We start from the raw sequence: 27,678 nt of genomic DNA, 5'->3' as shown, positions 1-27,678 counted from the left end.
TGGGTATGTTCCGAAATTAGCTGGAAGTACTGGCGCTGCTGTTACTGAATTAACTGACTTTTGCTGTTTCGAAATGTAAGATTTTACTGTCTAGTACTGAATTTTGGAACGGAAAAGCAGTAAAAGAATGTTATTTGTACTCTGTACGTAACCTTAATATTTTCAAGAGATCGAAATACAACCGAATTCTGACGTATAACCGATATGGACCGACGTGTTTTATCAAATATTATTGAAATTATACTGGAAAACGATTCAAGCAGTGACAGTTCTGATGATGACATATTATTACATATATTAAATCAGATTGATGGCAAACGCGGATCATTGCTACTAAAACCTCGTGTACAGAATTACATTCAAAACGTAGTTTCTGTATTATCAAACGTAGACTTTAAATCACATTTTCGGTAAGAAAAAGTTATTTATGTATATTGAAAATATACTTAATAAAATATATGTAATATTCATTATTTGTAATAACGTATGTATATTATTTGTAGAAATGTGTGTACCATATCGCTATACTATTTTATAAATATATACTACTTTATAAAAAATAAATAGCACTGTGTATATACTATTATCGGTATCTACAATCTCGTATGACTTTAATTTTGAATCCATAATTCTTTTTTTCTTTCGTACTTCCAGTATTAAACTTATCACGATCAGACGATTTCACGCTCCGTGCTCTGTTACTGCTTTTACTGTATTTGCCTCACCTCTTGGGATGGAGTAGAAACAACCGGAAGTCAGCAATCCCCTAGGGTCAATTTATGCAGAATGAATAGTAACTTGCAGTAACTGACAGCATAAGAAATTCTATTTTGGAACGATAAATCAGTGCTGTCAGTACTGCCAGTTAATTTCGGAACATACCCTATATCGGAACACACCCATACAAAGCTGGTTCTACATTAGTCGAATCGCAGCGTCGCAAGCGTTGCGGTCCAATCAGAGTCGAGCTAGCTTGACGTTGATTGGACTGCAACGATTGCGACGTTGCGATGCGACTAATGTAGAACCAGCTATAAACGATTAACGACACTCGACCCGGGCCACTGTCACCAAGCTCAGTTAACTTAATTGGGCCAATTAATTCATCGGAATTGACCAATCTGTCAATTCTACAAACAAAATGACAAATGCGATTGGTCAATTCCGATGGACTAACTGGCCTAGTTAGATCAACTGAGTGGTGACAGTGGTCTCCGTCATCCGACTTATTGGCTGCGTTCAGCAGAGAAAGCAGCTTTGCAACTGTTGTAAAATTCTTCAATACGATTGGTTCTTGCTTTTGGTTCCTTACAGATCTAAACGTATAAACCAATCATATTAAAGAATTTTACAACAGTTGCAAAGCTGCTTTCTCTGCTGAACGCAGCCATTGTAGAATGGGTCTAAGGAGTTGGCAGTCTAGTAGTATATGTGGTCTGTGGTTCTGCTGAACGCAGCCATTGTGCGCAGGACTTTACAATGGAGTAAAGTATTGTGTCATCATGTGTCAGTATATGTGGTAAACGCAGTGAAATTATTCTATTCATCAATTCTATTTTTGGTTGATTGGTTTCTGCTAATATCGTTAAATATTTACATCATATTGCGATTAACGAGTCAAAATGTTTGGCAAGAAAAAAGAACCAAGACAATCTAGACCAGTTGGTAGTTTGGAACAGGTATATTGTGTTTTATTCTTCTTAGTAAAAATTGCGTATTATGCTGATTCTACAATGAGTCAGTAGTCGGTAGTCCTAACCGGGGTTCTATAATGAATCAGTAGTCAGAAGTCCTAAGTGAAATTCCTTAATTGGTGAAGTTGGCCAATAGTTGGCCAATTTACGTATGACTAAGACTACTGATTTTCTTAAAACTGGCCAAATTTGACTTTATTCCTTAATCCTTCTCATTAGTCAAGCTAAACGACTCGTTATATGTACAATTAACAACTTGTAGATGCGAAAAATTATAAGTCACCTATTTGGGTTAAGACTGGTTAATGGGCTTTCTACAATAAATCATTATCTAATCTTTAAATCTTAAGTCATAAGAAAATGACCAATTGTTATAGTCGATTATTCTTCTCACATTTGACTGTGATTGATCAATTTCTTATGGCTTAAGACTTAAAGCTTAGATAATGATTTATTACCCCGGATCTACAATAGAGTTTTAAACTTTAAGCCATAAGAAATGGACGAATCAGTCGATTATTCCCCTCGGATTTGACTGTAATTGGTCAATTTCTTACAGCTTAAGTCTTAAAACACCTATTGTAGATCCGGACTTATGGAAAACTAATTAGGACTACTTAAGACTTTCGATTCATTATAGAACCCTGGTAAGATTTCGGACTACCGTAGAATCAGCCTTGTGTATTTTGGGTTATGATTATTGTGAATTATAACATATAGTATTTGTAATTAAAAATAAATTAATTTGGCATTTCATTATCCTGTATGTTTGTTTGTTTTATACCTTTGATTTTTATTAGATATTTTGTAATGAATTGTTTCTCTTTTTCATTCATAATGGTCATGTTTTATATAGTATGGCATTTTTGAAGTCCCTGATATAAATATTGGCAATATCAATAGTAATATGGAAGATGATGATGATGATGAAAGTTTAGAAGTTGAATTAGCTGCTTTGGCTGCTGGTAATGATACAAGTTATAAAAGCAGACGCAGTGGTAAGTTGGCTTTACAAATTTTGTATTTTATATTATAAAAATATACTTTATAGAATGAGAATTATCACAAATTTATAATATACAGTCTATTCTATTTTAATCTGTTACCCCTTTTATCTTTTTTTTGCATAGTATCACCTGATAGTAAACATTAATGTACACCTTCAATCTGTCACTTTAGGTTATATGGCACAAAACTCTATAACTCAAATTTTATAGAACAGTTTTTTTTATAAATATTTATTTAAATTTAAATTTCATTCAGTTTTTACAAAGATATTGTATGTATATAATTTTGAGCTAACAAAATACTGCAGACCTTCTGAACAACTTGTATATAAATGTTATTGCTATATTTTATTATTTTTATAAATGTTATAGCTGCACGCAAAACTGTTACTGAGGTAAATTTGGATGAAATGGTAACCGGCTGCTTAAAGGATACAAATTCTGATGAAGAACTAATTGAAGGAGATGACGATCCTGTGTTATTGGTATATTAATGTATTGCTTGATGATATATTGCTATCAGTATAGTATGATTGATTACACTGAAATTTTTCATTGGTTTAGAGAGAGTTAGAGACGCTCACAGGAAATGATATTGTGACAGAAAAGGCAGATATGCCAGAATCAATGAAAGAAGAACAAGTAGAATATGATGAACATGAAACTAAAGAGGAAGATAATTCTATACCAAAACTAATCAAATTACTGCAAGAAAGACTAGAAATTTATGAGATAGCTGAGGAGAAAGCAAAAAGAAACAATGAAACTAGTAGAGCTAGAAGATATAACAGAGGTATAAAAATACTGAAAGAAATGTTGGTTTCTGTACAATCAGGTAAAAGTGTAAACGAAACTGACATTCCTCCAGCTTTGCCTTCTTCAGCTACCACTGAATCTACTGTTCAAAATATAGGTAGTACACATTTTTTTATGTATACTGTCTCATAGATATTTTTATCTATGAATTTGTTGATTATCTGTAATTAATCTTATATTTTACTTTAAAGAAAAAAATTTATGTATGATGTATAGACAAATTTTTTAATTCATCGATTGATTAATTATACATAAATGCAGCTTTTATGGATCAAAGTTATGTTTGCTTATAATAGAATGGAGCAATCAATGAATTAAAAAACCTACGAGTTTGCATGTGAAAAAAATTTTGATGAGAAGATTGAATGTATAACTTTGTATCTTTGTACTTTAATTTCTGGCTACATTTATTTTATTTATTATCGTAGTTTTCTAGATATTGGAGATTTGCGATATTGATTTTTATTCCATGTATACTACTTTGTTTTTATTGCAGAAGAAAAAACATCGTTACCAGTGAAAGTTAGTGAAACAATTGTAACATCAGATACCTCAAATAATGATAATCCTTCTGCACCAGTAGAAGATATCACAGTGGATCAAGAAGCTTTGGATAAATTAAAAAAACAGCAACAAAAATATAAGACTGCAGCAATTGCTTGGAAGAGGGCGGGTAACAAAGAGCAAGCGTTACAATATGTAAAAACTGTAAAACAATTCGATATAGTTATTGCTGCAGTCGCTGAAGGTGAAAAGCTTGATTTGTCAGATATGCCACCTACCCCAATTTTACCTTCTCCAACTAGTACTGCAACACCAGCTGTAAAAGAAGAAAATGAACTTCAACAGCAAGTTTCTTCAAGTAAGATGTACAAATTCTTCATAGATTATAAAATCTTTTAAAATTTGTCATACATGTATTAATAACATTGTCACACACACACACACACACACACACACACACACACACACGCACGCACGCACACACGCACACACACACACACTTTTTCCATACAATTAACATCTTCTGTTCTATAAGCGAAAAATCTTCTTTTTGTAACTGTCCGAATTATTTTCGCATATTTCTCACATGAGTCACGAGTCTCACATACTTATATATTTCTTTTCTGATGGCCTTCCGAAGCATTTCGTGAAAAGAAATGCCAATTTACAATTTTTTTCCGTTTAAATCCTAATTCTGCTGTACTAAATGTGCATTTTAGTATACATGGTTTCTGATAGGTTGAAATCTTTTATTCCCTGTTCCTATTGCCTGTACTTTTTAATGTGTTTAATATTTTATACACATATTATTTATGTGTCATTGATTGTATGTATTACTACATACTACTACATCAATGGCTGCATTCAGCAGAAGGCAACAATTTGCAATCGTTTTATGATTGCATAATCAGCAGACGCCATGATTTCCAACAAATTAACTAATCACAGTCAAAAATTATGAAAAACTTTTCAGCTTTGATTTAAATTTTCAAATCTGTAAAAAAAGAAAAAAGAGATTGTGACACAAAAATTATTGCATTTAATCCATAAAACAAACGACATAAGATCCCTTGAAGGGGATCCTAAAGTTATATGTACTACCGACTAAATGCAATAATTTTTGTATAAAAACTACTTTTTTTCTCTTTCATAGATTCGAAAATTCTTTTCCAGAAAAATAGTATAAGCATTAATACATGTCTGTGAGGTGGAGTTTACGCCCCGAGAACGAATACAATTTTTTAAATTGAAATCTTTACCATTTCTTAGTTCAATATGGCATTTAAAGCTCCCAACATGATGATATAACATGGTGATATTTGCTTGGTTGTATATATAAAAGCTTTGCAATCTGTACTTATGAAATTGTGATCCACAGACCAGTAGTTTACATGAATAAACAAGTGGAGTTCTAAGAATTAGACTTAGACATCTAATTAAAACTCTGTTTTTCTACGAAAATTCGTGTATATGTATGCGTGAGATATTGATTAGTAGTATATGTGAATGTGTCGCTTTTATTGGTAAAACAGCGATTTCATCAGAGTTCGGGCTCTCTCTCTCTCTCTCTCTCTCTCTCTCTCTCTCTATACTATAGAATCCCCTCAAAAGACTTATGCTCAATTTCTTCACCTCTAGATAACTTTATCTAAGAGATATATCTCCCAGATTACAATGGAGATATCTCTTGGGTAAGGTTATCCAGAACTTATCTGGAAGTGAAGAAATTGGATATTATCCAATGATATCCTACTCAACCTATGTTCCTATTTAAAATTTCAGTCTTTACTTAGGTTTGTCCTACTTTTGATAGCTTCCAGTAAATTAAAATGTTAATATTAGAGATAGTTCAGATAAGTTTTGATGAAAATTTTTTTCTCCAACTTCCACTATTCATTTCTAAGAAAAAAAGGTAATATGGGATCTGATACACTTTGTATATATAAATTCGTATTTATGATACACAACAGAAAGCTACATAATATTCAAATTTTGATAAAAAGAAAAATGTAATATGAATATAAATTACTGTGTTAAAAGTTGGTCCAGCAAAGTGCAATCCTGAGAATATAGAAGGAGCTCTTAAAGAACGTCTCGAGGTATATAGAAGAACAAAAGTAGCTGCTGAAGATGAGGGTAACATATCTAAAGCTCGGAGATATGGTAGAATTTGCAAACAATTTGAGGATGCTATAAAATTATATATGCATGGAAAGACAGCACCATTGGAAGAACTTCCTGTTCCGCCTGGTTTTCCACCGTTAATATTGACTCCACAAAATAATGATATCACCGTGCAACCTACATCTGCGTCTGAATCGTCTGAAAATAACATTGTAAAAGAGTCTGTGCAACCAAAACCACCTATTCCTCCTCCTAGAGGTAAAAAGTAGTAAAATCTCATCTACATAATTTACATTTATATTTGAAAAATATAATTTTTAATATTACATGTTTCGGCTATAATATTGAGCCATCTTAAGATATTCAAATAAACGCAGAAATGTTGTAAAATGAGGAACGCAGTGATAGAAAAAGTTAAAAAATTGTGTAGATGATACGCTAGATGAGGTGTGATGAGTGCCTTATAAAGAAACAGAAATTACTCAAATGATTGGACGATTGATTGTTTGTAATTACTCAATAATCTGACAAAAACCAAAATAAAAAAAATATATAAATTGTAAAAAGTATAAATTTGTTACAATAACTTATGATAATAAAGACAAGCATATCATCACTCTGATAAAAAAAACTCATCGACAAAGCCATACAGTTATGTTTCTCAATATATTGAGAAGGATACTCGTCAGAATAGTTATAACAATCAGTGAATATATATAATAGATACAGGGTTAGAAACAGAGTCATCAAAAAGTAAAAATTAGAATAAAAAAAATAGTCAATACAAATAATAGTGAAGAAATAAAAGTTAAAATGTATAACTGTCTTGACAGACAAACAACTGACTGAGAGAATAATAATTAAAAATTATTCTTAGCACTACAAAGTTAAATCTTGTTTATAATCGATATATAAGCTTTATGAAGGCCCTCTGTGTCCGTTTGGAGATTGAGATTATTTTTTTTATTTTTAATATTCAACATCTCCCCGAAATGAAACGTTTATCATAGCATGATTTTTCGCCCAGAATTTTGATATCCCATTCAAGCTGCAATCTATATTCTGTTATAACAGATCGGGCACACGTGTTCCAGCGAATGTGATTACGATGTTTTGTAATTCTTGTTAATAATTGTCTGCCCGTCTGCCTCACATATGATACATCCTTGTATACGACTTTATAAACATCATCTGTACATATAATTTTCTAACTTTTTCTATCACTGCGTTCCTCGTTCTACAACATCTCTGCGTTTATTTGAATATCTGAAGATAGCTCAATATTGTAACCATAACATGTAATATTAAAGATTCAAATTTAATTACAGTGTATTTTATGTTTTGATTTATCTCTTTTTTTTATAACTGATTTTTATAACTGACTTTTATACGCTCTTTCTATTACTTGTAATGTGATCTTTGTTAAGATACAAAACTATAAGGATACTTAAGTAAAGACAACAATTGGGATGGGAATTAAAACAATTTTGTATGTTGTTTTTGTGTAAATTCATCTATTTTTATGATATTCTGTTTTTATCTGTTAGAATATTTTCAGTGCATTCTGTTTCACGCATGATATGCGCATGTATTATTTTATTTTTATTGTTCACCGAATATTAAAGAAGGCTAAAATGATACATTATGCGCATCTTGCGTGAAACGAAACATTATATTTATATCCCCTTTATGCTGTCTTTTGTTATTAGGACAGAAATCAAATCAAAGGATTACATCACGTGCAGAGAAACAAATGCTACAATTGCAGCTACGGCAGCGTGAATTAAAGCAAGTTGCTCTAAATGCAAAGAAAGATGGGGATATGGATTTAGCACGTGACTATCTAAGACAAGCAAAAGGGATACAACCTTTAATCGAAGCCAGCAAAGCTGGCTTGCCTGTTGACATGACTTCAATTCCATTATCGCCTCTTGAAAAAGTAGAACTTAGTATAGCACAAAAGGACGAGAATTTCATCTTGATATCTTCTCAAGATTTCTTGGAAGACTTGAATGGGACAGACGATACAATTTATGAAAATCTTGAAACTCAATTAATGAAACAAATTAAGGTGATAATTGAATAATGTACAGCTCAAAAGAAAATTTATTGATATTTTTTTATATTATGAAAAGATTGACATTTGCATAATTTATTAAATACCTTTTTTTATGGTTTAACATAAACTAATAATTATACAATTTATCAATTTTTATATAAAAATTGACTTTACAGTGGTGTTTGTCTACACGAGATCATTCAAAAGCATTGGGAGATGTTCCTGGATATAATAGATGGGAACGGCTTGCACTGAACTATACGCGAGATTTAGATATGCTGAGAGTTCGAAAACGTGATTCATTGCCACCACCACAACATCATTATGAAACAAAAACTTATCAAATAGTACAGTTAGTATACATTAGTTTTGTTACCAGTATATGTAATTTAGATATAGATATGTAAGGTTTAGCAAAAAGAGACAAAATTATATTAGAAAAGTTGTACATTGTTAAAAATTTTGATTGGTTCATTTTTTATGCATTATGCTCTACGCGTTATACATGATTGTGCTCCTGTCCTAATTTTATACAATATCGTTCTACGAAAATTTATGTATATGTGTGCGTGAGATATTGATACAGTAGTATGTAGTTATGTGTGTCGATGACACATAAATCATATGTGTGTAAGTTTTATTAAATCGGTAAAATAGCGATCTTGTCTAAGTTCGATCTTCATTTTAGGATTCTCTTAATTGTTCAATCTTATTGCTTTCTCGTCAAATTATTTATCAATTTCTTTTTTATATTATACAGGTTAAATATAAAAAAATCTATATTTTTTTCAGGAGTTGCACGGATTTAAACGATAATGATATAGAAATTTCGATAATTAGAGGAATCAATTATTCTCGAGAGGCAGACACATATGTAATGTATGAATTTCCATTTCCATTGGATAATCATCCTGTAGATAGGACATTGACGATTAAAGATTCTGCCAATCCTGAATACCAAGCCATATTTTTGCTGAATGGTATTATAAATCGCACCTCTAGACAATGTCAGAGAGCATTCAAACGACACGCCTTGAAGTGTGAAATTTGGACGAAAGGGTAATTGAATCATAATATTTAATATTAACCCCTTAAGCGGCATTGACGCTTTTTGATGCAAATGCGTTTTTTGCGACTCATTGAAGTGATTTTTCTGAAACGTTATAGGGGTTTTTGAGGTCATAATAAAATTTGAGATCAAAATTCAAAATGGCTGATCAAGTATGATGGGTCAAGAATTTTAAAAATGCATAAAGTGTTACAATTTTTTTTAACTCTTCATCTAATAGCGTTTTTCACTGGCAGAGCTGGTGCGCACTCAGTGCACTTTAAAGCCGTTGTACACAAATCGACGTAAAGATGTACGTTTAATAAAAATATAGAAACGAATTAAACCGTGAAATCTTCAATAAATTTTATTGTGGTATTTGATAAAATATACGTTGGGTATTTTATTAATTTAGATATATCACTTTTACATTCAGATTAGGTTAGTGTACAACAGCTTTAATGTGTACTGAGTGCGCACCAGTTCTGCCAGTGAAAAACGTTATAAGGTTTTTTTAAGTCGTAGAATATACATATATGTATATTCTATACGCGCGCGCACACACGCACGCACGCGCGCGCACGCAAGAGAATGTTAAGTTTTGCTCATTTTTGGACCAAAAGCAATACCTATCTTAATCATTCGAAACTGTAGGATCTTCTAAACACAGAAAATAATAATTATTTAGCTATTAGGCTCAGGAAAAGTATTGAAAATCGGGATTTATTATTGATTATTGAAATATTATACAATATGAGCGTTTTTAAGCTTTGTACCCTTTAAAATAAAATTGATTGCACATTTATGTGCCAAAAGGCAGGTAGTAGATGTAGAGACAAGCGTACGTGTATTTTCTTAATCTTACTTTGAACGATCTTTGTATATATTGTAGCACATATCAACTAAAATAAGCAATAATGTTTATTTTGAAATTTTTAGGATTTTATAGACTGCCATATTGCATCATTTTGAATTTTTAAATTTTAATCATAAATTCGTTTTTAGAAACTCGAAATATCTTTATACACTCAATTTTACAGAAATGAATTTTTTTCCTGCTCCCAAGAACACATTTTGTCCGAATATCTTGTTGCTCAAGGGGTTAATTTAAATTAAAAATTTTAAGATAGAAGTTTAATCCATATCACAAAATATTAGAATCTACAATTATATGACATCTATACAAGGTGTATATTTTAACTTTCGCATCGAAATATCTCGAAAGGTATAAAAGATATGGAAAAATGTTAAGCCTCAAATTGTGATATTAGTATATTAAAACGGGGAAATTGAGGGCATCTACCACGAACGCTCGTTGTTTTTCAGCGAAACTTATCTTAAGATAAATACATTAAGAATTACAATAAATAAAAATATAAACGTTTCGGCCTCAGATTAGGCCATCCTCAGTATATAAAGTCAAAATTATAAAATTCACAAACATAAATAGTTATTTCTTTTAACATGGCTACAATTTACATACGCACGCTCGTTAAATTTATTTTATAAGCTTTCTTTAGTTTTTCGCACATTCGGAATGTGTCAGGCGAATTTCATCTTGTATTCCAATTTATTTCCGATCGCTTATATGAGGTTGTGATTGAAACACGGAATTTCTAGATTCTAATGATCATAATTGTCAAAGTTATCTTTCCTTGATTGAGTATCGCTGAGTTTTATAAGAATCTCTTGAATACTCTGATAAAAACTTTCTTTATTTTTTCCGTTACAACCTTGTTACTCGTTTTTAATCGTGCCAATATAACCGTCACCGGAACTTCCGATTCTCACGCATAGCGTCGTGGTACTATTTGGTACGCATTTGTAGTTAGTGCAAATACTCCTTTTTCCAGCGGATCCAAAAATGCTGTCTAATCCTTTGCTGATGCATCTTGACAGAGCATTATTTGCGTTTATTAAATTTTCTTGCATTGGTTCTGATTGTGAGTCTCCGATCAGGAAATGGGCGGGAGTTAATGCCGTTAGATCGTCAGGGTGCGAAGACAAAGGCGTTAAAGGACGGGAGTTTATGCTTTCGATTTCGGCTAGAGAAGAGTGTGCTAAGTTCTTCATATGTTAATATAAGATTACGCGTGGCAATATATAAGTGTCGTTTGGTGGCCTTAACGGCCGTCTCCTATAGACCTCTGAAGTTTGGGGATCATGGAGGTATAAATTTCCATTTAATACCTTGTGTCACCATACTTGCTTTGATTTCACCGGCCTGATCCTTCATGAATTGGTGTATGAATGGTGGCATGAATTACTTCCTTCAGCTCCCTTGATGCTCCTACAAAATTTTTGGCATTGTTCGAGTACAGCACCTTACAAAGTCCTCTTCGGGCTGTAAACCTTCTTAGAGCTGCTAAGAAAGCTTCAGTAGCCAGATCCGTTACTGCTTCCAAATGAACAGCTTTTGTATTAAAGCACACGAATAACGCTATATATCCTTTTGATATAGATATCCTTCCTCTTCTTTTCCTTCTCGAATTTGAATCGGGCCAGCATAATCTACCCCACTAATTGCGAATGGTCTTAAATAACCTTGAATACGATCCTTTGGTAAGTCCGCCATAATTGCTTCTACGACTTTGGGTTTAAATCGAAAACAGTCTATACACCGGCGTGTTATCTTGCGTGCTTCTTGTCTGCCAGATAACGGCCAATATCGAAGTCTGATTGACGCTAAGAGCTGCTTTGGTCCACAATGCAGTAACTTTCTGTGCTCCTCCTGAAATATAAGCGTAGTTACATAATGCTTAGAAGGCAGCACTAATGGGTATTTTTGATCCCATCCAATTTCAGCGTGTCGCAGTCGACCTCCTACACGTAAGAGTCCATCTTTGTCGGTAAATGAGCGAAGCGACAGTAATTTGCTTTTCCGATTAATCTCCTTTCTTATTCGTAAGTTGTTTATTTCTCTCTTGAAGGCTTGACCTTGCACCATACGAACTAGCATAGCCTTTTCTAGCTCTTCTATGGTAAGCTCTTCAGTCTTCTTCTCTCTTCTAAGATTGTTACCGAACCTCATGCAGTAAGCGATGATTCGTCTCAATTTACTTATAGACAAATATTTATGCAAGAAGTCTGAAATATGTGTGTCTGCAATTGTTGTGAGTACAACTTCTCGACGGCGCTCTGGAACTTCTTCCAATTGATAAGTCTTTTGAGATGGCCACTTCTCCTCTGGCTGAGTCAACCATTGTGGCCCATGCCACCATAAACTATTGTCTCTTAACTCTTTTGTGCTAATCCCTCCTGTTAATAAATCCGCTGGGTTGTGCTTTGATGACACATGATTCCAGATCTTGCCTTCTGTAGCCTGTTGAATATCTAACACTCTGTTAGCTACATAGGTTTTCAGCTTATACGGGTCTGTGTATATCCAACTTAAGACAATCATAGAGTCTGTCCAGAGTCTTACCGTTTTGATTCTTTCTACCAAGACTCTTTCCAGGCTACCAACTAGCTTAGCTGCTAAGTGCGCAGCATTCAGTTCTAAGTGCGGCAATGTAACTGGCTTTAAAGGTGCCACTCTGGACTTGGAGCATATTAACTGAGCGGCTATGCGTCCATCTTGCTCTTGATGACATGCATAAGCGCAAGCTCCATACGCCTTCTCCGACGCGTCACAGAAGATATGCACTTCTATATCTAATGACGGGTTACCTGGATTGACATTACGCGGTACTACCAGTGTTTGAGTAGAGCTGATAGCGCTATGGTACTTTAACCATTTTTTATGTAGATGATAAGGCAATTTTTCATCCCATTCTAACTGCTCTTTCCAAACTTGTTGCATCAACTGTTTGGCTATTACAAGTACAGGTCCGATGAGACCAAGAGGGTCATATACCTTCGAAATCAATGACAATAATTGTCTTTTTGTTATATTTTGCTCTCCATCAATCTCTACTTTAATCTCGTACTGAAGGTAATCCTGTTTCGCATTCCACTGCAATCCGAGCGTCTTTATTATTTCATGCTTATTTAAAATTAGGAATTCATCTTCTTCATTCTGCTTTACCGAGCTGAGTATTTCCTTGTCATTACTTCTTCACTTTCGAAGGTTAAATCCTCCCGCTTTGAGCAATTCCATTAACTGTTGCTGCAATAGACAGGCTTCCTTCTTAGTGTGTGTTCCTGTAAGCACATCATCCATATAAAAATCGTATCTTAATACCTTGGCTGCTTCTGGATACTTGACTTGTTCTTGAATTGCTAGCTCCATGAGACACCTTACGGCTAAAAAAGGCGCTGAAAATGTATTATACCATACGTTAACGTATTTAGACGGTAAGTCTAAACTTCCTCTTGCTTGCTTGCTCTCCATAGAATTCTCTGAAAATTCCTGTCTTGTTCTCTTATTAAAATTTGTCGGTACATCATTTCTAAATCTGCTGTCATTACATATTGATGTAGTCTAAATTTCAACAATATTTCCAACAGCGTGTCTTGTAACACAGGGCCTGCTGGTAATTTATGATTTAGCGACATACCAGATTCCGATCGTGCTAACGCATCGAAGACGACCCTCAATTTACTTGTCAGTGCATTGCTTTTAATTACTGGTTGGTGTGGCAAATAGTAAGCATCCTTTGCATTATTAGGTTGACTCTCCTTAATTCGCGACATATGACCAAGTTCTTTATATTGCTCCATAAAACAAACGTATTCTCGCTTTATCTCTGGTTGTCTTTCAAATCGTCTTTCCAAGGCTTGCAGCCTTTTCAATGCTGTTTTGTAGGAGTCGCCAAGTATTATATTGTCTCGTTGAGGTAGCGCCACTATGAATCGGCCTTCTACGTTTCTTTACATGTGAGTTTTAAAATGATTTTCGCACAATTGTTCTTCATGCGAGTAATATCCTTACTCGTTAAATTCTTCTAGTTGCCAGAACCTTTCCAATTGCTGACTCAATTCTTCATTGGTTAGTAGATTACATGCTGTACTGCTGTTATTTGTCTTGCTTTCGAGGTGTCCCCCTAGAATCCACCCCAGGATCGTACTCTGAAGCCTAGACTGTCCTGGAAGTAGATCAATATGGTTATCTTGAAGAACTTGTCAAAATGTACCTGCTCCAACTAACAAATCTATAACTCCTGGCTTGTAGTATTCTTCGTCCGCTAGCCTCAGATGACTAGGTATCTTTAGCCGCGCAGGATCTACTTCTGTGGTATATACTCTGTGATCTTCTGCATTACTAGGCACTCTAATTTAATTCTTTTATTATTATATCGCGATTGTATTACAAGTGTTATCGATTGAGAAACATGGATCTTGTTTTAATTTATTCCGTTAATAGGAACATCTACTGTGTTTGGCGATAAATGCAGCTTGTGCACCAATGCTTTGGTTACTAAATTTGACCGTGAGCCAGGATCGAGAAGCACTCAACAACTGTGCTGCCGTCCATTTATATTAAATACATATACTCTAGCTGTTGATAACAATACTTGCTGCGAAGCACAATGAGTGGTAATAGAGCCGCTGTTGGAATCTTCCTGATTTGTGCTTTCCTTTTTTTTCCATATGCAGCAAAGAGTTATGCTTGGCTTTACAAATTTTGCATCCAGATGACCTACATTCCAATATCCTTTTCTTAAACAATTAAGACAGAGTTTTAGTTGTTTTATCTCATTAACCCGTGTTAATATCGGTAGCTTCAATAATTCTCGCAACCGTATATGCGATGTTCACCCTTGCAATACTCGCATTCTTGCCCGGACGTAGACGCTAATGCTATAGACCTCTCGCGTTTCTTCTCATTATGTTTGTGTGCTTCGGATGTCGATTTTTCCTTTTCTACCATTTCTAACATGTGATATTTTCCGGTTAAGAATTCCAACAACTCCTCCATTCGCGGTACTTCACTTAGCCCAGCTTGACGTATATGTTCCTCCCATTCCCTGCGCGTATGATAATCTAGTTTGGTAGATGCCAAATAAATTAAAATCGCATCCCATTGCTGTACCGGTAATTTTAATGTGCCCAATGCTTTGACATGCATCCTTAGGTGATTTACAAACTGTCTAATTGCAGCTCCGCTGCCTTTCGCTATTGACGCTGTTTCAACCAACTCTTTCAAGTGCTTGTTAATAATGAGTCTTTGATTTTTATAATGTTTAGTCAGTAATTCCCACGCGATCTTGTAATTTTCTGCGGTAGTCTCTAATCCTTCTACAAACTGCAATGCTTCCTCTTTTAACATACCCCTCAGATACTGAAGCTCTTGAACATCCGTTAATGCCTCATCTTTATCAATTAGCGACAGAAATGCATCTTTGAATTGCAACCATTGACTAAACTATCCGTTAAATGTCGGTAATACGATAGTCGGTAATTTCACGCCTGGTTTCTGGACTGTTCTTATACTTGTTCCTGCTATCGCGGCGAGTTGGGCACCGTTCTTCTAACTTACGTTTCGCAACCGCCACCAACCTATAATAACTATCCTCAAATTCTACTTCTATCTCATCTTCTTCTGCATTTACTCTTTCCGCGACTTGCTCTGCAGTTTCACCTTTTTGCATCGTTGTCTTACGCTTTTCTCTAATAACATGCTGAATATTATAGAATTTCTCTAATACCTCTGCGAACCTATTAAGTCTTTCGTTGATCTCATACCCGTCGTCATCGCTATTCGCCTCAATAAAATTCTGAAATCGCTTTAATTGTGTCTTGAACTGCCCACGCTTTACCTTTAGACTCTTAAGGTCTGCCATTTTTTAAGGAGGGGAAATTAAGGATTATGGAAACTCACTTACGTTTTTTTGCTTCCAAACGTGCTACCATGTAACACTTCGTGCTAATGTCTTTTTGCTGGCTGATTATCTCACCACCTACAATCTGGCTCGAAGGACCAAACTGTTGGTCAAGATTATCGTTCCTTGATTGAGTATCACTGAGTTTTATAAGAATCTTTTGAATACTCTGATAAAAACTTTTTTTATTTTCTCCATTACAACCTTGTTACTCGTTTTTAATCGTGCCAATATAACCGTCACCGGAACTTCCGATTCTCACTCTTTTCCACGCTATCGATGTGCCCTCTTCTCTCTCGACGTGCTACCAAAAGTATCAGACGGCCAACTCCGCCATATTAGCCAAGCCTACCATCCCAGTGCCGCGGTACATTTAAGCTCAACTCTGGCAACGTTAACTCCTTAACAATAATGTATCGTGATTAATACAATTTCGCGAGTTATTATATATAAAAATTAATACCTGTGTTTTCCAATAAATTTGAGAAGATTGGTATCGTATGTGAACGCCATGTTTTATTAGCACAATTGTTAACGATGTACTGCCAAATTCTCATCATGATAGACTGCTTTAAATACCTAAAGTGACTCAAAGGAGAGGGTAAAATGATATTAAGAAGGGGGCGTTATGCTAAGTATATAAGCGATCGGAAATAAATTGGAATACAAGATGAAATTCGCCTGACACATTTCAAATATGCGAAAAACTAAAGAAAGCTTATAAAATAAATTTAACGAGTGTGCGTATGTAAATTGTAGCCATGTTAAAAGAAATAACTTAGATTTATATATATATATATATATATGTTTGTGAATTTTATAATTTTGACTTTATATACTGAGGATGGCCTAATCTGAGGTCGAAACGTTTATATTTTTATTTATTGTAATTCTTAATGTATTTATCTTAAGACAAGTTTCGTTGAAAGACAATGAGCGTTCGTGGTAGAGGCTCAATTTCCCTGTTTTAATATTGACCACGTATTTATTTATTTATTATTTATTTATTGATTAGTATATTACTACAATAATTTAGCTGCGTTTCTAAGTCCGAAAAAATTAATTCGGCGCGCAGTTCAAATGACTACATAGTGTATACAAATTCACATAGAATTGTTCGAGCATTGAAAATTTAGCTTCGACCATTATGGACCTTTATTTCCTATTGTTGTGATTTCACATGTACGGTCCAATAAAATTTTTATTGTTTATTGGTTTTTTTTGATATCTCTACTTAATGCTTTTATATGCAGAATAACAAACGAAATCATATTATATAAAGAAAATCATATAATTTCATTTTAAAAAGTGGAAGTGACCTTCGTATCTAAAAGATGGTTTTCGGAAAAGTTTTAAAGACGTCTATTTCAAAACGTTTTTGAATGTCTTTCAAATCGATTGTTTTTTATCTTTTTTGTTTATATATTTTAGTTACGTAAAAGGATCTTATTTTATAATATATACAATTCAGAATATTTTCCTAAACAATATGCATGAAGGGGACATAAGAAATATCTTTATGACATGATGTCTGAAAAATATTTTGATGATATCTTTATGATTGTATCTTATGTCCGCATTTTGAACATATCGTTCTCTAAGTTTTAACTTGTAATGTCGATAATTCCGTCACTTTAACTCCTTAAAGGGGTGCTGAAGCAATGGAACTTGATCGATGTTTTAACTTCACCTCGATATGTCTAAAATGCGGACATAAGACGTTCTGAAGACATCTTATCAAGAGGTCTTTCAGACTTCTTGTCATAAAGACGTCTTCAAGACGTTTGTAAAACATCTTATATTTTCTTTTTGGACATGCTGTTGTCTAGGTAAACTAACTCATAATAATTAATAACATAACTTATTGTGGACTTATTGTCCACTTTAATTGTGGAGAAAAAATTTTAAATATGCGTGTAAATGCAATTAAAAGATTGGAGAATCCGAAATTAATCACATTTTATCAATAAAATAGGACAACTCCAGCATTCCCTTAAGTCTTCTGTGTAGTCACCACAACCATGTTGAATCGTCACAATTATTAAATCGTGATATCGCTTATGATGTCACGATTATTGAATCGTGATCTTAAGGCTCCTGAATATTCACCTCAGCCATCAATATGGCTGAAATGAGTACTCAGGAGCTTTAAAATAAAAGACTGCAATATATCTAGCGTACATAACACCTATCGTCTGCTTATCCAATACACTCTAATTTATTCGAACAGCATAAAATACGAAAAAGTAAATTATTTTATTATTTATTATCCTATAAACAGAAAATGGAAACGCTTTTACTGTTAGATTACGTCAGAATATAAATATCACATTTAATTAAATAAGTTAGTATCAAATAAATAACAGAAAATTCTACATAACAAGTTTCGGCTACACGATTGAGCCCTCTTCAGATACAATTTTACATAGATTCAATATACAATAAGTTACGAAAAAAAACCTCAGTATGTGTCGAGCTGTATCGACGATCGTAGGTGTGAGATAGTATATTTTAATTGTGGCGCGCGCTATGTTCTCTTTGTGCCTACGACTGGCTTATACCACACACAACCGTTTTTCTCCGAGAAATTTTAAAGTAATTTACACCTGGTTTTTGATATTCAAGAGACACGGTTAACGAATGGCGTGTGATCTGCTTAGAGTTTTACATCCGAATATTTTTAATATGCGTTTTTTTTCGTAACTTATTGTATATTGAATCTATGTAAAATTGTATCTGAAGAGGGCTCAATCGTGTAGCCGAAACTTGTTATGTAGAATTTTCTGTTATTTATTTGATACTTAACTTATTTAATTAAATGTGATATTTATATTCTGACATAATCTAACTTAATTTTTATGCTTTCATCAATTTTTCAAACTATATTTTTAACGTACTGACTCTTAATTTACCCTTTTGTTATAGTTTTGTATTTATTTTTCATATAAAGAGTCCTATTATTTGTTAAATGCCTTTACTGTTACAAGTTACTTTTTTTTGGTAACGACGTTATCTTTTTTTGATAACTATAACGGTTACGTATTACATTTTTTGGCAACGGTAACGAATTTTATCGTTGCTTTTATCGTTACTTTTCATATTTTTGAACCTATTTATGATATATAAGTTTTTATAATCTTTGATTGGTATTCATAATTCTTATTTCAAGACTGTTTTGTTATATTTTAAGATGCTAATACGGCTCTGTGACTGCTTTATGACGTCTTAAGAATGTCACAAACTAATCACAGACCTATATATTAACATAAAAATAAACTTTATGAATACTCATCTTGAAGTTATTGGCGGAAGTGATGCCATGTACTACAAAATTTGTTATGAAAAATGTCATCTTAGCCGGATTGTGTTTCAAGACCGAAAATTTAATAGGCGTGTGATTTATAGAATTGGATGTGTAGATATATACATATATGAATTCACTCTGAAATATTATATACAAAGCTCTAGCTCGAACTAGTCGAAATAGCATTTCTCTTCCTCGTTTTCACATATTGATCTAGTGTCATTCTTGTTTATTGTTTTTATTAATATTTAAACAAAAAATAAACTAATAAAATAATAACATAAAGTAATTAAAATAATAATAAAATAATAATAATGATAATAATTAACAATAATATCATTTTTAGACCGCGTATGTGAGAGACACAACCGATAAATAAGAGCCCTATACGGTCGAAGCTAAATCTTAAAAAGCTTTTAAATAATTCAATCTTGAATCACTAAATATAATATATATGTACTTGACATATATACCACAATTATGGTATATATGTCAAGTACATACATATCATATTTAGTGATTCAAGATTGAATTATTTAAAAGCTTTTTAAGATTTAGCTTCGACCGTATAGGGCTCTTATTTATCGATAATAATTAAAATAATAACATAAAATAATTAATTGGTTATTTTTTTATTCGATAACGAGTAACAGTAATTAGTCACTTTTAAGAAGTAACTTTACGTTTCTTGCCTATAAATGTTATATATGCATACATTATGCATTTTCAGGTTCAATTTAAGCAAGAATTAATGAAATGCTAATCGATTGGATTGGCAGAAATATCTTCCATTCAATTTTTTTTAAGACGAAGAAAGCAAGTTGCTGTTTCAGTTTTTAAATAAAGTTGTGCTAATTTAGCGCCATTTGGATATGCAATATTGTTCACATCGAAGCACTACAAACCCGATTTATGGACTAACTTTATGTATATTTTTTAAACATTGAAATCTTATTGAAGGATTATTTTTCAATGTGTATTTTTTATTTTATAGACTACAAAATTTCCGTTTTTAAAATCCGTACCTTTAGTATGAACAGCCTCCATTTTGTCGGAATTGAACTAATCGAAATATTGATTGGTTAAAGACTAGATAAACTCATAATATTAATTAATATTTTTGAATTTTTGATTTCTAATGACCTGGTTCCGAGCAGCACTGTTTACCACAAAACGCTTTTTTGAAAAACGACTTCCCGAATATCTGTTATAATTTTGTTATAAATTATATAATATTTTTGCATTAAAAAAACATGAAGACTGTTAAGAAAAGCTTTTTTAAATACAAAAAACTTTTATACGAAACTGTACATACGTCTTTTCAAAAAAATTCACGAAAATTTGTTTTTTTTATTTCGTGACTAGACGTAACCCCTTAAGAAAGATTCCATGCATATTGAAGTTTAATGTGCAAAAATTGCTTTTTTATGATATTTGCCATCTTTTCATAAAAAAAGAATAACATTATTTAAAATTCTGATCAGAAGTTGTGAATATATTGTTTATCCCCTATAAAATTCATTTTTTAAATTTCACAATATCTTACTATTTAGTTATGTTTTAAAGAGCTTTTAAGTTTTTCTAAAATAGCAAGTTTTTCGTCTATGACGATGAAGTCATATGTATACATACTTATAATTTCTAGTTTGTGACTATCGATACACAATTTAATTTACCGTTATATAGATTCCGCTAAATGTATATGCACATGTACATATGTAGGTACATAAACACACAAGATGTGTTTTATTTTGATTGCTTACCTCAAATGTCTCGAAAAAACATTAAAAAATGTTTTAAACAAAAGTTGTATGGTCTGTGTATCGATAGCTACAAACTAGAAATTGTATATAACTTTAAAAAATTTGCTGCCTTAGAGAAATCTTATATTTAAATGTTTCATAACATGTCTAAAAAGAAAGATATTAAAATAAACGAAAATGCAAATGTTATAAAGAACAAATAATATATTTATGACTTTTAATTAAAATTTCAAGATGACGTTAGCTTTGTTTACAAAACAATGTCAAATATTGTCAAGAAAGCTAATTTTTGGATATTAAATTTCAATTATCTTAGAAACCTGATGTGCTGGAATTTTTTGGCTTGCGGCATTGTTTTCAGCATACGAAAATCTTATAAGAAACACCTAATCTGATTCAAAGTAATTCTTTGCTATAAACTAGTGTTATCTTTATGATAATCAACGTTTCGACAGTAAAAAGAGTTAGTAGTTGATTGTAAAAATAGGCTTGTATTATCTCTCGCTTTTTCTCTAGTTGAGGATATCTCATATATACATTTATTACTCGATAAAATATTAAAATTATTCAATGAAAGTGTTATACCCAAAAAATAGAACGTTGTTTGCAGATGCTCGCTGAATCCCATCCTGTGTTGCACTCATCCCAGGTATGACATCCCTATATTTCTGTAGAATATGCAGATATATGCACAGAAAAATTTTGATGCTTTTAAGTACAATGTATATCTTGTATATACAGAGTGTCCTGAAATTCGACGATAATATTATTTCAGCTTAAAACTTTGTAAAAAATTAAGTATTAAAAGTGTAAACTATTTTTTCCGTAAAGTAATTTCTTAAGTATAAACGTTTAAAGTTTGACTAATCATAAGCATTGGTTAAAAAGTTATCTGTCCGTGTGATAACGTGCATGCAGCGGCAATGTTTTGTTTAGTATCTAACACAATTGCACGTCACACGGACAAATGACTTTATAACCAACGCTTATGATTATACGTTTAAGTTAAACTTTAAATGTCTATACTTAAAAACTTACTTAAAAAGATTGTACTTAAAAAACTACTTTACGGGAAAAAAATGGTTTGCACTTTTATTATTTAATTTTTTTACGAAGTTTCACGCTGAAATAATATTATCTTCGAATATCGAGACACCCTGTATATTGGCCGTCTTTATTTTTTAAATAAAAAATAAATGTGTTTTAAAAAAAATTTCTATGCGCGCGCGCGCGCGCGATTGTTAGTGTTTGTAGAGCTTTTGTGTGTATGTATAATGTATGTATAATGTATACCTGTGTATACAAGGTGTCTCATTTTAATTGCCGCATATCTCGAAAAATATAGAAGATGCGGAAAAACGTTTCAGACAAAAAGTTTGAAGAGGGATAAGAGGGTACCATTTGGTTTGACCTTAAGTTGTGCCGCCAATCGAGTTATAAGGCTTGGAAGTTACAATACCGTCGACATTAGCATTACCCAAGGTGTTCGATCGACAACTAAAATCTGTTGAGTCTGTTGAATGTTGTTCAGAATTATGATTTAAATAACATTTGTCAATATCAAGGCCATTGGAGGTTGTTCCTCTTATTTTTATTTTTACATTAAAAATTTATTTTTACGTAAAAATGAAAATAAGAGGTACAACTTTCAATGGCTACAACTTTTAATCTTGATAAATGTTATCTAAGTCATAATCTTGAACAACATTCAAGAGGTTTAGCTGTTGGTCGAACACTTTGAGTAATGCTAATGCTAGCGGTACTTTCAAGCCTTATAATTCGAAAAGTATTTAATGAAAAAATATTTTATTATAGTGTTTTGAAAGATTCTGGAATCAAAAATAGAGTATCCCATTTAAAAATTTAAATTTAATCTTGACAAGGGTTTTCAAGGTAACTGCAAGGTCAAACAAATGTCAGCATCCTTTGTCCCCCTTGATATCCTACAACTTTCGTCTGAAATATTGTTTCGTATCTTCTTATATTTTTTGAGATATTTGCCTGGAGCAATTAAAATGGGACATTCTGTATATAAAATTATTTGTCATACAGCAGACGGTATTGTGAATTTTATGATATTACACGAGCAATTTGTAACAATGTACTTAAATTGTACAATTATAACAACATACTTAAATTTCTAAACATAAAACAATTTTTTGCCAACGATATTTTTGGTAATAATATTTTTATATTATACTTTTTTTCATATTACAGAGGTTTCTTTCGAAGTGATAGTCTACTTGGTACAGTAATGGTCAAGTTACAACCACTAGAGTCTCAATGCACTCTACATGATTCTTTTCCAGTAATTAAATGATTAATTTTTTAAAATTTTTTGTGCAAATAAAAATAAAATTAAAATGAACTTATCATTATATATTTCAGCTTATGGATGGCAGGAAAGCAACAGGAGGAAAACTGGAGTTGAAAGTTCGTCTTAGAAATCCAATTCTTTTTAAACAAATTGAGAATATTACAGATAAATGGCTAACTATTGATCAGTAATTCAATTTATCGTCTCAGCGAAAATTTATGTTTAAATTTTTTATTGGTTGTATCAAGAAACTTTTAAAATCACACATCGAGAATAAAATATTATTTTACAATAATATATATTAATGATATATTATAATAATATATATTAATAATATTATAAAATATATAAGATAGAAAACAATGTATACATATTTACATAAAAAAAAGATATATAATGAGAAGCTACGAATAAAATGTAAATATCCTGAATGTAATTATAATATACATATACTACATATATATAATAATTTATATACAAACATAAAAGTTTTGACCATTTTTTGTAAAGTAAAATGTCTACCGAATTAATTACATTTATTTATGTACAGATTGGTCTATTTCAATTGACCACCTTAAATATCTCTTGAAAAATGGATTTTAGGGAAAAATATTTTAGACAAAAGTTTTATGATTTCAAGGGGGACATAAGAAAGTACCATTGGTTTGATCTTGGGTGCTTTGAATTTTGAATTTTTTAAATGGAACCCCCTCCCCATTTTCATTACATGTTCTCGTAGCTTACCTCGAGAGCTTTCAAACACTTTGATAAAATTCTTTTTCATTAAATACTTTTCGAATTATAAGGTTAGAAAGTTACAGTACCGCTAGCATTATCCAAGATGTTCAGCTGAAATCTCTTGAATCTTGTTCAAGGTCATGATTTTGATAACATTTGTCAAGATCAAGCCTATTGGAAGTTCTTCCTCTTATTTTTATTTTTACGTAAAAATTTTATGTAAAAATCCTAGAATGCCTTGATATTTTTCTCGTGTTATCGCTTATTAGAGATATGTTATCACATAGAGACACTGAACAAACCTTAAAATCATATTGATGTGTGAATGTTTTTTTAACGTCGAATCTTTGTTGATTATCTTATATTGCCAATGTTGTTGCAACGTTGAAACAATATTAAACAAATTAATATTAAAGTCACTCACCTGGGAGTAATCCGCGATATTACATACAAATGAACGTGGCGGAGTAATTTTCTTGTGTTTAAAAATTGCATAGGATAGATAAAAGGCGTAACATTATGAGATTCTTCATTCATGTTTTAATGAAATGATTTTTAGAAGATAATCCAAGAGCTCGAAGATGAAATTTTCGTTTAGTTTTGTGTAAAAATTAATTCACGAGATCTAATATTCTTGGAAATTTATGTGGTATTACACAAATATGTTGAATCATTGTTCTCAAATATTAAATTGCAACGTTTGTAAGATATTACTTCAACATTGAACATTTTTGCAATGCTTGTTTAACAATTCACAAAGTTGTAATTCAACGTTTTTTTTTTTTTTGAGATATTGATTCAATATAATGCAATATTATTGATAACGTTATTTCATAATAGCATATCAATATTATAGAATCCTCCAAATCAGCGTCAATTTGTTCAAAATGGCATTATATTTAAGGCTAAAACATTTAAAAACGTTACATATTATTAAATATCGTTGTAGTAATATTAAGTATCGTTATAGTAATGATTTTTTGTTTATTAGATATGACACGTTTAGTAACAATTGCAATAGTTTTTTCACCAATTGTCGCCAAATTACAGTGCTTTATTTAAAAAAAAAATAAGTCCCTATTCTCCATATTAGTTGCTTTATATTCTTTACTTTTATCTATACATACAATATATATCTTTGTTACACATTGATTGGTTCAAAAAATAGCATAAAAGATTTGAAACGATGTCTTGTATTTTGTGAGATGTATGTATCATGTAGTAATGTAATTGACAGAAGGAAACAGAACAATGCATGCACTGAAGCTGAATCTACGTTTCTCTGAGAACAATATAGCAGATGAATCTCACTAACAAACTATTGTTCGATAATTGTTCAACTCTGTCTCTCTATCCAGTTCGCTATACCATTAGTTCATTTCTCAAATTGTATAGAAATTCTCATTTTAGGAAGATATTTTAGAAGTACTACTATAAAAGTCGTTTTTATGTGCAAAATGAATCGACTTTTGGTATTTGTTTCATTTTAATAATTTCTATTATTAAGTGTACTTTGATATACTTTTAGATAGAAACTTTATTTATAAATAATTTTTATAAATATTTATAAAAATAGAAGAAATAATATTAAAAAAATTTTATTTTTATATTTGTAAATGAAGTTTCTTTGTATCATTTATCTATTAATGTTTTACTATTTTAATTAAGCTTTTGAAAGAAATGTGTTTTATCTTTCTCTCTTTTTTATTAATTTGTTCCTAGACTTAAAAAATTTCGTAAGATGAAGTTTATTATTATTCAATATAAATAAATAGAAGAGCTACGAGCCAGTTAAAAATAAATTAAGAATTTAATATTCAAAAATAAATATAAAGAAATACAATAACAAACGTTTCGACGGGTCATTCTCAATGTTAAAAATGAATTCAAAAAATTACAATATTACATTTTTTACTCTATTTCTTATGAAAAGCAATAGAAACGCTTAGGGCATATCTACGAATTTTGATCAATCGCGCATTAGGCTTATACGATGTTATAGCGCCAATTGAAAATATCTTCGCACACAAACTAGACAAGCGTATCCATTGCGGTTTCTACCCCTACAGGTAGATACAATTTTTGCGTCCGTCAAACCCCGCGTTAGTTTCGTAGATATGTGTATGTATGTAAAACTAAATAATACTCGATTTTTACTTAAAATTGTGATTTTAATGTTATCGTCCGGGTTTGATCATCGATAAAAATAATAATTATAGAGAAAAAAATTGTAATTTTATGACAATATATATAAGATATTATAGCATTATAAGTATGCATATTTATTTATAGAGCATTTATATAATAAAACATCACGAGTTTAATAATGTATATTAGCTAAATAATTGCAAATTTATATCAATTGTCAATAATGTCAGCGTTCTTCAATTACCTCCGGGCTCTCAAGATCTTTTTTGTGAGGAAAATTCCCAGGATTGACGGTCTTTAATAATATCTCGTCGGTGATATGTACAACCGATAATTGCGATAGCATTTACCGAATAAAAATGTTTATTTTTGTTTACCACTTATATCTTGATATTTTACGATATCAATATTTCAAATTATCATAATTTATAGTCTAATTTTTTCATATTTGAGATAATATCCATGATGGTTATTATTACTAACAATAGCAATAATAATCATAAAAATGGAGCTCCTAACTGTAATTCTTTTATCATGCAACTATAGTAAATATCAAACATTTTTCTCTTAGTACGAAGAGATGTAGTTTGATGATATTTTGAATAGTTATTATTTTAAACATTAGTTTATTTTAAACTTGGACCCATATATATTAATCTGTATATATCTACCGACAGTTGTCTGTGTCGATAACTAATAACGATAGCCAATGGCAAGGATTATCCTAAGAAAAGAGCGTTCTCATTGGTTGTCGCTACTTAATGATATCGACAACTGTCGATAGATGTGTACAGAATATGGGTACAGCGGAATTCTATAACGTTATGCAATCGTTATGTGCTCATAATGACAGTTGTGAAGATATTTTACATAGTAAAAAAAACTGCGCAATTGTCGTTATGAACATATAACGACTACATAACGAGTTACAGAATACAGACTCTATACATATACTGTTCTGTAGATTGTTTATATAACAATACAATATATATAACAAAAAACAAAATATTCAAAATAATAGTTATTTTAATTAATAATATAATAAACGTTTTTAATAATCTGCGACTTAATTATTAGATATTGATTATAAAATATATATGGCTAAACGTTATTACTTAAATTAAGTATAATAAAATAGTGCGTTTGTTAAAAATTCTCTTCGTACAATACATTTCTTTTTCAATACATCTCTTCGTGTCTTTACATCATACATTTCCATGTCTTTATCTTTAAATAAATATACTTTTATTTTGTGAGTAATGTATCTAGAATTACATGTTCAGATATTCTATACTTAACATTCACTATAAAATACAGCCAATATTGGGACACAATCGTTATTTAAAATCATTCTTTTTCTGAATGTTACAACAAGGATATATCGATATAATT

At 31.5% G+C, this 27,678-nt stretch overlaps 1 protein-coding gene across 5 annotated transcripts; it reads left to right on the top strand.

Moving 5' to 3' along the window:
- Positions 1-1,475: 1,475 nt before the first annotated feature.
- On the top strand, positions 1,476-23,668 carry l(2)gd1 (lethal (2) giant discs 1). 5 transcript variants are annotated; one of them, XM_018453103.1, is made up of 12 exons: positions 1,476-1,679; positions 2,551-2,692; positions 3,074-3,186; positions 3,266-3,614; positions 4,014-4,377; positions 6,057-6,403; positions 7,855-8,216; positions 8,381-8,556; positions 8,997-9,263; positions 21,694-21,732; positions 23,301-23,391; positions 23,472-23,668. In XM_018453103.1, exons 1-12 carry the CDS (start codon positions 1,623-1,625, stop codon positions 23,589-23,591), a joined length of 2,427 nt encoding a protein of 808 aa, XP_018308605.1. In that variant the 5' UTR covers positions 1,476-1,622; the 3' UTR covers positions 23,592-23,668. The 5 variants fall into 5 exon arrangements, with proteins under 5 accessions (XP_018308605.1, XP_018308603.1, XP_018308604.1 ...); XM_018453101.1 differs by having other exon boundaries at positions 4,008-4,377; XM_018453102.1 differs by having other exon boundaries at positions 4,008-4,379; positions 6,062-6,403.
- The last annotated feature ends 4,010 nt before the right edge of the window (positions 23,669-27,678 follow it).

The sequence above is a fragment of the Mycetomoellerius zeteki genome, unplaced genomic scaffold (genome assembly GCF_001594055.1).
Source record: "Mycetomoellerius zeteki isolate Tzet28-1 unplaced genomic scaffold, Tzet1.0 scaffold364, whole genome shotgun sequence".
NCBI lineage: Eukaryota > Metazoa > Arthropoda > Insecta > Hymenoptera > Formicidae > Mycetomoellerius > Mycetomoellerius zeteki.
Note: the sequence above shows the minus strand (reverse complement) of the source record. Positions and strands in the feature narration are given on the sequence as shown.